Here is a 16,843-nt window from a genome sequence, read left to right on the forward strand (position 1 = left end):
CACTCTGAATAATGGTGATGTACTCAGTGCACGCCACAGGTCAGTGTACTTCAGTTGCACTACACATCACAGGCGATAGACAGGTATTGTACAGGAAGAAATTCTATTGGAAATTTTAGGTAGAAGTCTTGAGGTTATTGCATCATTGCATGCGTTGCTGAAACCATTAACTTTAGCGTACTTGATGTCTCTAAAGTATTGGGTTGTACTTCAAAGAATTGGTTGGGGAAAACTCAACCCAATCGATCCTAACATATCACGAACCTTTTTAGTTTCGCAGGTCGTCATGTCAAGGCAACTTAACAGAAGCTCTTTCTTGAGGCTGAAGGACTAATCACCTTATATTTACTTTTCCACCTCATCTGCTGTCTACAGAGAAGCCCGCTGAGCAGGCGAAATGTTTTAACAATGAAGATACCTGATGCACATGTATCTTAATTACTAAGAACGTGTATATCATGACAGCTGGTGTTACTGCCAACATTTATGTATTTATAATATGATTTTTGGTGTTCAGGTGTCAGTGTACTTCCCGGAGCTGCCGCCGCTGCTGGAGATAGAGAGAAATATCAGTCTGTCACTAATCAACTCTCACCTGGGCAACAGCATACCAGTACCACTGCTTCCCTCTCAGGTGGAGGTGGGACCCATGCACTGTGTCCCTGGCCAGCCTCTCCCTGAGGTAAGTTGTTTCCATGTTGTGTTTACCAGGAAAAATATAATTTGACTCCAGTCTGTCATAACAAGACCAATTCATGTTAAGATAAGGTATAACGGGAATATCTAACAACACATGAAGGTGGTTTAACCCATGATGGTTCCAGAGCAGCAAGTGATGCCTTTTTTTATTTATTTATTTATTTATTTGAACATGATACAGAGAAGTACAAAGGAATACAGTTATTAAAGTGCAACATGCCAAAGCCCCTTGTATGCAGAGCATTATGGGCAGGCTTAAAATTAAGTTAAGATTAACTAAGCAATGATATATTCAGTAGTAAAAACATTATTGTAAATAGATAACAATTTAGCACAAATGAGCATTACAAAGACAGGTCATATGGTCATTTACTGTGTTGCTGAGCATTCAGTAGAATGAAGTATTCTGTTAGGCAATGTAATTAAAAAATAACAGTTTGATTGGGTCACAGGTTAGACATTTATGAGATACAATAATGAGAAACATTTATGAGATACAATTATTCAGTATTTATTTAGTTGTGGGTGAGTAAGTGATTTTTGAGAAGAGACTTGAATTTATAAACATTGTTTCTTTTATATTCACAGGTAATGAATTCCAGATTTTAGGGCCTTTTATGTGCATTGAGTTTTTGCATAGCGTGAGATGGACACGAGGAACATCAAAGAGTGATCTGTGCCTCGTGGTATGGTCAAGTGTCCTGTTGAGGTTGGTAAGGAGACGTTTGAGGGGAGGGTTTATATCAGAGTTAAGTGTTCTATGTATGTAGTAGGTGCAGTAATAAGTATGGATGTTTTGTATGTTGAGTAGGTTTCGAGTTTTGAATATTGGTGGAATGTGCTGCCTGTAGTTGGAATTTATCATTCTGACTGCAGCCTTTTGTTGGGTAATTAGTGGTCTGAGATGGTTTATTGTTGTTGAGCCCCATGCACAAATTCCATAGGTGAGATAGGGGTAAATAAGTGAGTGATATAGGGCCAGGAGGGCTGACTGTGGAACATAATACCGTATCTTCGATAGTATGCCTACGGGCTTTGAATTTTTTTTGGAAATTTGTTGTATGTTTGAAATTTGAGTCTATTATCAAGGTGGATTCCTAAGAATTTTCCCTCTGTGAGTTTTGCGATAGGTGATCCGTTTATCATTATGTTAAGAGGGACATCTGTAGCTCTGTTACCAATCTGAATGAAGAAGACACGAGCTCGATATTTAACACTTATTTTCTCTCGATCACACACACGAAGACTTAATTTGCCCAAAATGCTCTGTATGACAAGAGGCTTTCTATATAGTAGTATTTCACTGAAATCAGCTAGGACTGTATACCTTGTACATGTACTTGTAGAGATGATTATATTATTATTATCTCAGTAATTATTATAATGGCTCTGAGGTAAACAAATTAAATATCACGTTCATAATGGATACGGTTATGAAACAGGTTAACCTAGTAAGGCAAAACAAATCCCCAGTATCCGACGTACTTTTTAAAGGGCAATATTATTAATATTAAAGGGGTCAAGATGAAACTAAGTGAACCACTAACTAGCTTTTTAAATATATATCTTCAAACAGACAAAGTGTCAGATGTGGAAGTTAGCTAATGTAATTCCTATCTTTAAATCTGAAGATAGTCATTACCACCAAATTACAGTCAAATAAACCTGACCTCAACATAATTAGCGATGTGCCACATTATCGGTATCGAAGAGTATCGTCTATTTTTATGGTATCGGTAAAAAGCTGCAATATTTTGAAAATATAAACAATAAAATATAAAAATCACACTATCTCACGAGTGAGAGTACTCATACATACACACTGTTACAAAGTCTAGGGGGTAAAATACCTAACTAGGGGTAAATATTGAGCTATTTTAAAATAAGCCATCCTAAGGCCTCTCATACTTCATAAACAAGTGATCGTTACTTTAGGTTTGATCATGAGGAAGGACAGATAAACTCACCTTTAGAAGAATATACAAATATTCTACATAATATATACAACAGAAACCCGTCTTCAACACATTTCATATATTAAAAAATATCACACTAGTACGCTGCTATTAGTTAATTAAATTTAAGCCATATGAAAATTACACATATCCACAATAACGAGTCTCCATCCCCCCCCCTCCCCCCTCTGCCGGCTTCTAACCTGCAAGTAAAAACACTATTACTTCTGTACTCTCCACAACTCACATAGGCCCCACATAAATATCAGGGCTACGCCCATGCCTGGACGCACTTTTAGAGTACAAACAAAATCCCAAAAACAACACTACGGCCTAAATATTACAACAAAATGTACCACGCCCGGTGGCCTGGTGGCTAAAGCTCCCGCTTCACACACGGAGGGCCCGGGTTCGATTCCCGGCGGGTGGAAACATTTCGACACGTTTCCTTACATCTGTTGTCCTGTTCACCTAGCAGCAAATAGGTACCTGGGTGTTATTCGACTGGTGTGGGTCGCATCCTGGGGGACAAGATTAAGGACCCCAATGGAAATAAGTTAGAAAGTCCTCGATGACGCACTGACTTTCTTGGGTTATCCTGGGTGGCTAACCCTCCGGGGTTAAAAATCCGAACGAAATCTTATCTTATCTTAATCTGCACCTGCCTCCATGGTGTCTTCCCAGCTACTAACTAGTCACTTACAGTTGATCGTTTAATACCCGTCTAACTGGCCATTTAATACGTGTGCATCTGACCCTCTCTTACGTGTCCACATAAGCTCTGACATTATTTATGGAGCAATTTTTTCCCTTCCAGTAGAAACTCCTTACATTTTATACGAATTATCTTCACATTAATGCAGTAGCCTGCATAACACACACACACACACACACACACACACACACACACACACACACACACACACACACACACACACACACACACACACACACACACACACAGCAAAGAGGTGAGAGAAGAAGCTGTGAATCGACCCATTCCTCCCATTCCTCTACTATTGCTACTGCCTTCACTTTTACCTCCCTTTACCCTTCACTCCCCCCCGCCTTTTTCCTCTCTCTTTTGCCACTAAACTACACTCCCTCCTTTCCACCACCACTATATCTTCTACTACTGCCTACTTAACCACTACTTCCTCTTTTGCCTCTCTTGTTACCGTCCCTCTTTCCTCTCGCCTACATAAACTGGTTTCCTCACTCTTTTCTTATTGTGACTTTGTAAATGGTCCAAGCCAAACCGAAACGTCGTCGTAAGCTTCTCTCTCTCTCTCTCTTATGTGCTTGTTATTTGTGTACAAGTTTTCCTAGTTGCCAGCAAAGCCGTTTCTACGAACTCCTTAGGATACCGTAGTTTCGTAGAAATATCGAAGATTTCCTTAACTTCCTCATCAGGCAACTTTGGATTGCACATTCGGTAGGCACTCAGAAACATTGCATGTGTATGTTTATCAATGAATTATTCATAATTCACATTTACTTTTGTACTCTAGGTATGTAATATTGCAGTGGTAAGGTAGTTCCTCAGTGTGGCTTAACTGCTTCCTTGTGGCCTTGTCTGAGGGTGCGTCACCTCCGGCAGTCAGGTTACCAGTGTTAAGTTGGTGAGCAAGCCACTCTGGCACGATCACAGTACCATGCTGGGTGTGTGTCAAAGCATATGTGTGCGAAACAGCGAGAACTCTGGATATTATGACCATTGAACACAGCCTTGATGACCGTAGAAGCGAGTGTGTTCAACACAGGAACGTTGTTGGACACACATGAAATTCAGCAAGGCTAGATTAGTCACTAATGAAGAAGCTTAAGACGGTGAAAGTGTATAGAAGCTGCCCTAATTGCTGTCAGTAACACTATCCATCAAAAATCTGGGAGTTACGCAATATCCAAATTACTAGTCAAGAAGATATTACCCATTCTGGAGACGGCTTTAACAATGTTGACAGGTCCTTCCCAACCCAACCCATCTCACCACTATTGCTCTACTACTGCTAGTAGTAGTACTACTACTGCCCTCACGTGGCTTACCACCTGACTCCTGCCACTATATATACTCGTTTCTTAGTTATCTCTGTATTAAGACTGAAGAAGACACTCGTGGCGAAACTTTTCCTTTAATGTATGTACTGAACTGTACATAAGCGTCTTTTTCCACATCTTGTCGGTATCACCATACCGTTTTTCAGTAGCGAACTGGTCTCGAGACGGTGGAGGCTAGAGGTCTCTGGCCTCTCTTACATAAACACACTAGCACACGCAACTGTTTCATATTGGTCTTGCCTGAGTTCTTTCTTTGAAACTGTTATTTCTAGCCTTGGTTTATGTGGAGGCTTTGATCTCTCTTTTAACGCCGAGGTGTCTGCGTTAAGAGATCTTTGTGTGGAGATTTATATACTCTGTAAGTCAATGCAAACCTAGGTGTCGTTAGGAGCATCTCTCTTGTCAGACTGAGCGTCGTACTTCACACGGTTTTGTGGGGTGTTGATATACTCGTCGCTCTTTACAACCTGAGGTGTTATCAGTATTAAGTTCTTAGTCAGAATGACCTTCATATTCCACACTGTTATTGTGCACTACGGTCATTATCGTCTTAATCCTTCGAGAATCTATCTGGCTTCTGACTTTGTCAGCTATTAGTGTAATCTAAAATATACCTAGTCTTGTGACTACTTCTCTAGAATTTTTTGTACATTATTTCCTGCAATATTTTATTGAAGTAAAGTTTTATGTTCTTTTTTCATTCCTTTCTTGTTTCAGTTTATTAGTATTATGGAGAACTGACTGTCTTTAATAGTAGACTTTACTTTCTTTATTGTCACAAGTGGCGTTTGACAAGGATCAATTTTAGACCAATTGTTGTCCATGATTTACCTTGACCAGGCAATAACAGGTGACATGAGCAAATTCATTGACTCAAAAACAGACCGAATAATAGATTCAGAGAAAGATGACAATGAACTCCAAAAAAATCTGGATTAGCTTATGTCGTGGTTGAAAAAGTGGCAGATTCAGTTCAGTGTATATGAGAGTAAACACTTAATCCTCAGGAATGTAAATAACCCTAGCACTTATAAACTAAATATAAAACTTGACCAGAGATTGTGAAAAGGATTTGGAATTTATGGTAAGCAGAAATCTGAAGCCAAGACAGCAGTGCCTGAGCGTGCTAACACACTGCTTGGATTTATATCGAGAAGAGCAAAAATCGGAAGCTGAAAGTTTATACTGCAGCTCTACACATCATTAGCAAAACCTTACTTACATTATGCAGTTCAGTTCTGGTCTTTATTGTATAGAATATAAATAAATGCGTCGGAGAACATACAGAGAAAGAGAGATAATCCACTGTATAAGAAATCTTACATACGAAACCAGAATGAGAGCAGCGAACCTTCATTCTCTTGCGAGACGTACAATGAGGAGATTATTATAATCAAGGGGAAGCGCTAAACCCGTAGGAATAGAATGAGGAGAGACTTGACTGAAGTGTACAAGTGGAAGACAGTCATAAATAAAGAAGATATAAATAAGAAACCGAGGATATCCCTCCAAAAAGAATTTGAATGGCGTTTAAGTTTAAAAAAGATGTAGGAAAATACTTGTGTTAAGTAAAGTGATAAGTGGAACAATCTACCTTATAGGGTCAATGAAGCTGTCACCTTGAAGAGCTTCAAAAATAGGATAGACCAACACATGTGTGAGAATGGTTGGATTTAAATCGGACTTCTGCAGCACGGGTTAGTAGGGCAATCACAGCTAAAATAGTTGGTAGCTTTGAAAATAGGGTGGACGGTTATTTTTAATTCGAGAGTTTGAATTTGAGTAGAACCTGCCTGCGAGTAGGTCTTCTACAGTGTTCCTTCATTCTTATTTTCTTACACTAATGACTGATTACCCTGCACGCACGCGCGCGCGCGCGCTTGGACGAGTCACAACTTCAGTGCTCTGTGAATTTAAGTGTTTTGTGTGTTACCTAAGGTTACTGAAGGGATTATTAACTGTGTCAGGGTAGTGAACAATCCTTGAAGTGATTTACAAGTTGCCCTGAGCTACATAAGTGTGGGGAGAGCCACAATTTTATAAGAGAACTTGAAAGTGATATTTGGTGGAGCAAGTCAGAGACGGCAGGCCTAGTCTGGTGCAAGCGACGCTGCCACATGTGTCACCCAAACAAACCATACCACGGGCGGGATTTGAACCCGCGGTCAGAGAGTCTCAAAACTCCAGACCGTCGCATTAGCCATTGGACCAGCTAGCCACAATAAGATTCGTCCAACTAGGTATATTTCTACACCATAGGTAGGTTAGCATAGGCACCACTGTGACCAGTGGCTAACGCGAAGGTCTGGAGTTTTGAGATTCTCTGACCGCGGGTTCAAATCCCGCCCGTGGTATGGTTTGTTTGCAATCGTGTCATTACGATTTCGTGAGTCATGTTGACGGCAGTGAAGGGACTTGAGCTAGAGTTCATCACGGCCATGCTAGCTGGAGATTCGTCTGTAAAAACTTGCATTTGTGGTCACAGCGGTGCCTATGCTAACCTTCATATGGTGTAGAAATATACCTAGTTGGACGAATCTTATTGTGGCTAGCTGGTCCAGTGGCTAACGCGACGGTCTGGAGTTTTGAGACTCTCTGACCGCGGGTTCAAATCCCGCCCGTGGTATGGTTTGTTTGCAATCATGTCATTACGATTTCGTGAGTCACCCAAAAAAGGTAATAAAGTGAAATAAATGTGTGACTAGTGAAAGAAGAACAGTGAATGGGTTATATTATATATAGAGAAGAAACAGAGGTGAATATACCAGGATATCACGAGCTGGACAATCTACAGGCTGCTATAGGCTGAATCGAGAGTATCTCACCTATGCCTGGTTTTCAGGGAGTCAAGTGTGAGTTCCAATTAACCGCCAAGCTACTTGTGAACGGTCCAACTCTCCTAGTACGATAAAGAATAGGCTATCAAGTACTCAATAACGAATAGGAATTGACAATTTAAAGCAGAACAGGGCGAGCAGACAGGTGTCTGTTAGACTAGGAAGAACGATAAGCACAGATGACATAAACTAGTAGGTGGTTATGGGTCAGGTCAGAGGAGCACGGAAGACGTCACATGCAAACCCCACATACACACTCATACACCATAACACACAATCCCACCCACTACTTTTCACACACTTAATAAACCCACACTCATATAGTTCCACACACACATGTTCACACCCACACATTCCCACACCCATACAGACCCATACACACACTCCCACACCTTCCCCCACCTCTCTCCCAATGCCTCCCCTGATCTCTCCCCCCCCTCTCTCTCTCTCTCTCATCTTACCTTCTTTTTCTCCCCCTCCTCTCCCTCTCCCATTATCTCTCCCCCTTTGCTTCTCCCTCCCTCTCTCTCTCTCTCTCTCCATATTCACCCCTCCCCACCTCTCTCCCATTTTGCCATTGTCTCCCAATTCCCCCTCTCCCTCCCTCCCTCTGCTCCCGCACACACACAAACACACACATACATACACTCAGAAACACACACACACCCAGAAAAACACACATCACAAACAATCACACAGAAATACGTAAGTTTTTCATTCTGTGGTAACCAAAAAAAAAAAAAATGGGTTGCCAGAGAGCAGGATGGAAAACCAGGGGACTGGAGGATGAGTCTGGGAAGGAAGATTGGGTAGCAGAACTCATGAAAAGGGAACATGAGTGGGGAAGGAAGCTAGAAGAGCTTAGCATGAAAATAGAGTAGAGGAGAGCTGCAGGAAGTGGGAGATGCAAGTCACAGCAGCAGAGGCTAAGATACAGAAATTAAAAGAGGAACTGAAAAATCTGAAACAGCCTAATGAACTAAAGAGCAATGTGGGCATGACCTCAGAAACTGCTACCTCAGTCACAAACGAGGGGACTGTAAGGAATGAAGGAGTCAAACTGTATGCAGAGGCCCTATCAGACCATCGTGGAACCCAAGAAAAAAAAGAGGATCACATCAGGAACAATCGAGGGGACTGTAGAAATGAAAGAGCTAAACCATACGTAGAGGCCCAGGGAAAGCTGAGAAGGGACACTGGGCCCAGGGACAACAGATAGTGAAGAGATTGAAGTAAGGAAAACTGCAATGGAAGCAACTAAATCGAATCAGAGGATACATAGGGACATGTAGTGGGAGAATGAAAGGAAGAGATCAGTCTTTGTTTACAGGCTCCTGGAAGTTGAAGAGGAAACTTCCAAAGGGAGAAAACAGCAATTGAAAGCATCATGAGAGCAATAGGAGAAGACGACATGACCCAGCTGGCAAATTTTCTGAGAACAGAGGGGTTTGCAAGAGGAAGAAACCAGCCAAAGTGATTTTCAAGGCAAAATCGGCTCGCAACAGAATCCTGCAGGAGAAAGCATCATGCATCAACATGGTAGGGACACTACAATGGAGAGGTGAGGATAAACCAGCAAGACTGGGCCTAGTATTCACCTTGAGTAGTTAGGACATCGAGGATATCACGTACGAAAGGCCGCTCAGAGCTAGTGATCATTTAGTTCTGAGCTTTGAACACATAGTAGAGTTACAAGTGGAGAGGGTAACAGAAGTATGAAGGGAAAAGCCAAACTACAAAAGGGGGGACTACACAGGCATGAGGAACTTCCTGAAAGATGCTCAGTGGGAAAGAGAATTGGCAGGAAAACCAGTAAAAGAAATGAACTATGTGATAAAATGCAAGGAGGCAAAGGAGAGGTTTATTCCCAAGGGCAACAGAAATGGGAAGACCAGAACGAGTCTTTGGTTCACCCAAAAGTGTAGGGAAGCAAAAACTAAGCATCATGAGAGCAATAGGAGAAGATGACATGACCCAGCTGGCAAATATTCTGAGAACAGAGGGGTTTGCAAGAGGAAGAAACCAACCAAAGTGATTTTCAAGGCAAAATCGGCTCGTAACAGAATCCTGCAGGAGAAAGCACGACTAAGGGACATGTTGGCATGCCAGTGGGTGTATCTCGACTGTGAAAAAACAAAAGAAGACAGAAAATGAAAGAGAGGGCACAAAGACAAAACAAGGAATGAGAGGCAAAGATGGAGATGGACAGGAGAACCCAGACTCAGGAGGAAGATCAAATACAACCTCCCTCACAACCACCTAAAAAAGCCCCTTAACCCCAACAACCCCAATGCAACCATTCTAACCCAAAACCGACATGCCATACCCAATGCCCCCACCCACCTCATTACAAACTCCATCTTCACAGCAACCTCCCTAGTTCCTCAACAGGTTTCCTGATTCTCCAAACCCAACGTACCCCCCAGACCACAGTTTTAGAAAAGAAGTTGAAGGTTTGGTATACAAATGCAGATAGAATAACAAATGAAGTAATTTCCAGTAGTTCTTTCATGTGATAGCCAAATCACCAGCCAGATATGTTTTAAATAAGTGACCCACTGATCAGATCCGACTGGGTCCGAACCCTTGACTGGTCCGAACCCTTGACAGGTTTCAAACGGATTCGTTGGACAATAAAGCAGACTGTAAACAGATGGGGTTTTAGGCGCCCTTATCAAACACAAGCAATAAATCTAAAACAGGAAGTACACCAGTAAGCTGTCCTAATATACAGGAACAGTTAGAAATAGAAATACAAATAGCTAGAGCTTCACTTTAAGGAGGTCATTAATAGAGTATTCAAGAGGTTACTAGTAGAATTACAGTAAATCAACCATTCAAATCATTATGAAGCTCTGTGTAGTCAGCAGTCAATCAAACAAACGGGCTTCCGCATGGATAAATTGCCATTTTTGTGGAAATTGGTGTCACGCCTCTTGTGCAGATATCCAAGAACTAGCTACAAGCAGTATTAAATCAGGGAAGTGTTTTTGGGTATGCCCAAATGAGATCAATCTGTGGACTAAAATCACATTGGTATTAAATGAGGATAACATCAAAGCAGCCTTCATAGAAAACCTGGAAGCATTCTATAACAGATGGGAGAATAAAAAGTCTGGGCTGGATGGTATCGCCCTTGGTGCTGGCCATGTAGTTAGAAACTGTAAGGCTGGAGGTGCTGCCCCGGTAGTCAGTAAATGTGGGGCTGATAATGCTGTCCTGGGAGACAGTAATGGTGAAGCTGGAGGTGCTGTCCTGGGAGACAGTAATGGTGAGGATGGAGGTGCTGCTGTCCAGGTAGTCAGTAAATGTACGCAGGAGGGAATGCATATAAATGACCCCGAGGGAGACAGGAGCTGTAGTGAGGAAACAAGTGTAGTCAAAGATAAGATAAAACCAATGTTACAAACTAGTAATACCACAGGAGATAGCAAACATGGGGACTCCACTAGCATTAGTGAGGATACATTACCAAAAACAACTGGTGAGAGCCCGTTGTTAGTGCTAGTGAGGATAGGAAAGACACAGGTAAACATGCACCAACAGGGAATACAGTCACAGAAACCCAAGGCAAACGGAAACCAAGCCTGTGCACATACTATGCACTTGGGAAATCTGGAAAAACAGATGGGACATGCAACTTTGACCACCCTAGAAAATGCCGTGCCCATATGACAACAGGAAAATGCAAACTCCCTTCCTGTAAGCTTTTTCACCCTGAAATGTGTCCCTCTTCAGTACAGGAAAGACTGTGCTATAACTTAAATTGCCAGGCACACCATCTAAAGGGGACAAAAAGATACAAAACATCCAGACCATGGGAAAACCTGGGTAGCCACAGCCACTCAAGAGGGAGAGGTTTTTAAGTGCCAGGAAGAAAAAAAAACTGGCAGGAAATGGCAGAAATCGTACACCAAATCCAGCCATTCCTGGAGTGGAACCACAGTCGATGGCCTCCACTCCAAACCAACAGATACAGATACTAATGCCGGAAAAAAAAGTCCCCCCCTCCAGTACCACCAATACCAACAGTCCGATGACATTCTTTTTTGCAAATATACAGGGTCTAAAGCCAGCAACGAACAACAAAATACCTTTCATCCGTGGACTGCTTGCAGAGGCAAATGCAATGTTCGCGGCTTTCACAGAGACCCACATGAAGGATCACTTGGACAACGAAATATGGATCCCAGGTTACAACCAATACAGATGCGACAGAGTGAACAGGCAGAGTCACTTGTTTGCACAGAACTGCCTAATGCTTCAAATGATGTAGTGCAAGTTTTAGCAGTAAAGATCGAGAAGCAAAACTTAGTCATTGTGGTAGTCTACAAGCCTCCGGATGCAACGTCCCAGCAATTCCAGGAACAGCTGTTAAAAATTGACCACTGTCTGGAAAATCTGCCAGCTCCTGCCTCCAACATCTTACTCCTTGGGGATTTCAACTTAAGGCACCTAAAATGGAGGAATATAACAAATAATGTTGTTGCAGTGATAACTCCAGGAGGCAGCTCTTATGAGAATTCACACACACACGAGCTTTTAAATCTCTGCACAAAATTCAACTTAAACCAACAAATAATAGAGCCTACTAGACTGGAGAATACACTAGACCTCATCTTCACTAACAATGATGATCTGATAAGAAATGTCACCATATCAAAAACAATATACTCAGATCACAACATAATCGAGGTTCAGACATGTATGCGCGAAGCTCCAGACCGACATAATGAGATTAGTCATGAGGGAGCCTTCAGCAAATTCAACTTCAATAATAAGAACACAAAGTGGGACCAAGTAAACCAAGTCCTAACCGATATAAGCTGGGAAGATAGACTAAGCAACACAGACCCCAACTTATGCCTAGAACAGATTAACTCGGTGGCACTCGATGTATGCTCAAGGCTTATTCCTTTTAGAAAAAGGAGGAGTAGATGTAAAATAGAAAGAGACTGGCGCTCTCTTTACAGGCAACGAAAAAGAATAACAGAGCGGCTAAAAGAGGCCAATATATCTGAAATGCATAGGGAGTCACTGGTCAGAGAAATAGCAAACATCGAACTTAAGCTAAAGGAATCTTATAGGAGTCAGGAATCGCGAGAAGAACTAAAAGCCATAAATGAGATCGAAAGAAACCCAAAGTATTTCTTTTCCTATGCCTAATCAAAGTCGAGAACAACGTCCAGTATTGGGCCCCTACTTACACAAGATGGGTCCTACACAGATGACAGCAAGGAAATGAGTGAGCTACTCAAGTCCCAATATGACTGTTTTTAGCAAGCCGCTAACCAGATTGAGAGTCGAAGATCAAAATGAATTTTTTATGAGAGAGCCACAGAATTTGGTTAACACAAGCCAATCTGATGTTATCCTGACGCCAAATGACTTCGAACAGGCGATAAATGACATGCCCATGCACTCTGCCCCAGGGCCAGACTCATGGAACTCCGTGTTCATCAAGAACTGCAAGAAGCCCCTATCACGAGCTTTTACCATCCTATGGAGAGGGAGCATGGACACGGGGGTCGTCCCACAGCTACTAAAAACAACAGACATAGCCCCACTCCACAAAGGGGGCAGTAAAGCAATAGCAAAGAACTACAGACCGATAGCACTAACATCCCATATCATAAAAATCTTTGAAAGGGTCCTAAGAAGCAAGATCGCCACCCATCTAGAAACCCATCAATTACACAACCCAGGGCAACATGGTTTTAGAGCAGGTCGCTCCTGTCTGTCTCAACTATTGGATCACTACGACAAGGTCCTAGATGCAATAGAAAACAAAGAGAATGCAGATGTAATATATACAGACTTTGCAAAAGCCTTCGACAAGTGTGACCATGGCATAATAGCGCACAAAATGCGTGCTAAAGGAATAACAGGAAAAGTTGGTAGATGGGTCTATAATTTCCTCACAAACAGAACACAAATAGTAGTAGTCAACAGAGTAAAGTCTGAGGCGGCTACGGTGAAAAGCTCTGTTCCACAAGGCACAGTACTCGCTCCCATCTTGTTTCTCATCCTCATATCTGATATAGACAAGGATGTCAGCCACAGCACCGTGTCTTCCTTTGCAGATGACACCCGAATCTGCATGACAGTGTCTTCCATTGCAAACACTGCAAGGCTCCAGGCGGACATCAACCAAATCTTTCAATGCGCTGCAGAAAACACTATGAAGTTCAAAGATGAAAAATTTCAGTTACTCCGATATGGTAGACACGAGGAAATCAAAACTTCATCAGAGTACAAAACAAATTCCGGCCACAAAATAGAGTGAAAAACAAACGTCAAAGACCTGGGAGTGATCATGTCGGAGGATCTCACCTTCAAGGACCATAACATTATATAAATTGCAGCTGCTAGAAAAATGACAGGATGGATAATGAGAACCTTCAAAACTAGGGATGCAAAGCCCATGATGACACTCTTCAGGTCGCTTGTTCTATCTAGGTTGAAATATTGCTGCACACTAACAGCACCTTTCATGGCAGGTGAAATTGCTGACCTAGAAAATGTACAGAGAACCTTCACAGCCCGCATAACAGAGATAAAACACCTCAATTACTGGGAGCACTTGAAGTTCCTGAACCTGTACTCCCTGGAATGCAGGCCGGAGAGATACATGATTATATACACCTGGAAAATCCTAGAGGGACTAGTACCGAACTTGCACACGAAAATCACTCACAACGAAAGCAAAAGACTTGGCAGACGATGCAACATCCCCCCAGTGAAAAGCAGGGGTGTCACTAGCACGTTAAGAGACAATACAATAAGTGTCAGGGGCCCGAGACTGTTCAACTGCCTCCCAGCATACATAAGGGGGATTACCAATAGACCCCTGGCAGTCTTCAAGCTGGCATTGGACAAGCGCCTAAAGTCGGTACATGACCAGCCGGGCTGTGGCTCGTACGTTGGATTGCGTGCAGCCAGCAGTAACAGCCTGGTTGATCAGGCTCTGATCCACCAAGAGGCCTGGTCACAGACCGAGCCGCGAGGGCGTTGACCCCCGGAACTCTCTCCAGGTAAACTCCAGGTAGGAACAATCCAGTCTGGGGGCCATAAGTTGGTACTTGCAGTGATGTACAACCCGCCACAGAACTGTAGGAGTCCAAGAGAGAAAAACATGAAGAGAGCAACAGAGCAATGGTAGACATACTAGCCGAGGTGGCCAGAAGAGCTCACGTGGGTAGAGCAAAGTTACTAGTTATGGGTGATTTCAATCACAAGGAGATTGACTGGGAAAATGTGGAGCCCCATGGGGGTCCAAAAACATGGAGAGCCAAGATGATCGATGCGGTACTGGAAAACCTCATGCATCAACATGTTAGGGACACTACAAGAGAGAGGTGACGATAAACCAGCAAGACTGGACCTAGTATTCACCTTGAGTAGTTAGGACATCGAGGATATCACGTACGAAAGGCCGCTCAGAGCTAGTGATCATTTAGTTCTGAGCTTTGAATACATAGTAGAGTTACAAGTGGAGAGGGTAACAAGTATGAAGGGAAAACCCAAACTACAAAAGGGGGGACTACACAGGCATGAGGAACTTCCTGAAAGATGCTCAGTGGGAAAGAGAATTGGCAGGAAAACCAGTAAAAGAAATGAACTATGTGACAAAATGCAAGGAGGCAGAGGAGAGGTTTATTCCCAAGGGCAACAGAAATGGGAAGACCAGAACGAGTCTTTGGTTCACCCAAAAGTGTAGGGAAGCAAAAACTAAGTGCACTAGAGAATGGAAAAACTACAGAAGACAAAGTACCCAGGAAAATAAAGAGACTGAAGAGCCAGAAACAAATATGCACAGATAAGAAGGGAGGCTCAGTGACAATACGAAAATGACATAGCATCAAAAGTCAAGTCTGACCCAAAGCTGTTGTATAGCAACATCAGGAGGAAAACAGCAGTTAAGGACCAGGTAATCAGGCTTAGGAAGGTGGGGAGTTCACAAGAAACGACCAAGAAGTATGTGAGGAGCTTAACATGAGATTTAAAGAAGTATTTACAGTGGAGACAGGAAGGACTCCAGGAATTCAGAATAATGAGGTACATCAACAAGGAAAACACCAACAAGTGCTGGATGAAATACACACAACCGAGGAGGTGAAGAAGCTGCTATGTGAACTTGATACCTCAAAGGATGTGGGACCAGACATCTCTCCATGGGTCCTTAGAGAGGGACCAGAGATGCGTGTGTCACTAACAAAATTCTTCAACACATCCATTGAAAATGGGCAACTACCCGAGGTATGGAAGATGGCAAATGTAGTCCCAATTTTTAACAAAGGAGACAGTGGTATTAAACTATGGACCTGTGTCACTGACATGTATAGTAAGCAAAGTCATAGAGAAGATTATCAGGAGAGTGGTGGAGCACCTAGAATTTTTTTTTTATTATCACACTGGCCGATTCCCACCAAGGCAGGGTGGCCCGAAAAAGAAAAATTTTCACCATCATTCACTCCATCACTGTCTTGCCAGAAGGGTGCTTTACACTACAGTTTTTAAACTGCAACATTAACACCCCTCCTTCAGAGTGCAGGCACTGTACTTCCCATCTCCAGGACTCAAGTCCGGCCTGCCAGTTTCCCTGAATCCCTTCATAAATGTTACTTTGCTCACACTCCAACAGCACGTCAAGTATTAAAAACCATTTGTCTCCATTCACTCCTATCAAACACGCTCACGCATGCCTGATGGAAGTCCAAGCCCCTCGCACACAAAACCTCCTTTACCCCCTCCCTCCAACCTTTCCTAGGCCGACCCCTACCCCGCCTTCCTTCCACTACAGACTGATACACTCTTGAAGTCATTCTGTTTCGCTCCATTCTCTCTACATGTCCGAACCACCTCAACAACCCTTCCTCAGCCCTCTGGACAACAGTTTTGGTAATCCCGCACCTCCTCCTAACTTCCAAACTACGAATTCTCTGCATTATATTCACACCACACATTGCCCTCAGACATGACATCTCCACTGCCTCCAGCCTTCTCCTCGCTGCAACATTCATCACCCACGCTTCACACCCATATAAGAGCGTTGGTAAAACTATACTCTCATACATTCCCCTCTTTGCCTCCAAGGACAAAGTTCTTTGTCTCCACAGACTCCTAAGTGCACCACTCACTCTTTTTCCCTCATCAATTCTATGATTCACCTCATCTTTCATAGACCCATCCGCTGACACGTCCACTCCCAAATATCTGAATACGTTCACCTCCTCCATACTCTCTCCCTCCAATCTGATATTCAATCTTTCATCACCTAATCTTTTTGTTATC

At 42.7% G+C, this 16,843-nt stretch overlaps 1 protein-coding gene and 1 long non-coding RNA gene across 5 annotated transcripts in view; one reads left to right on the plus strand and one right to left on the minus strand.

Annotated features, from left to right (window-relative positions):
• LOC138854067 (uncharacterized) overlaps positions 1-16,843 on the minus strand; it is a 343,922-nt gene that overhangs the window by 307,630 nt on the left and 19,449 nt on the right. The gene's annotated exons all lie outside the window — the stretch shown is intronic.
• The window catches only part of LOC128687643 (UDP-glycosyltransferase UGT5), a 108,632-nt gene that overhangs the window by 68,913 nt on the left and 22,876 nt on the right, over positions 1-16,843 (plus strand). For all 4 annotated transcript variants that reach the window (XM_070094848.1, XM_070094846.1, XM_070094849.1 and 1 more), the window contains one exon: positions 518-682. In XM_070094848.1, coding sequence (XP_069950949.1) covers positions 518-682 — 165 coding nt within the window. The remainder of the gene's footprint in view (positions 1-517; positions 683-16,843) is intronic.

The sequence above is a fragment of the Cherax quadricarinatus genome, chromosome 48, assembly GCF_038502225.1.
Source record: "Cherax quadricarinatus isolate ZL_2023a chromosome 48, ASM3850222v1, whole genome shotgun sequence".
Lineage (NCBI taxonomy): Eukaryota > Metazoa > Arthropoda > Malacostraca > Decapoda > Parastacidae > Cherax > Cherax quadricarinatus.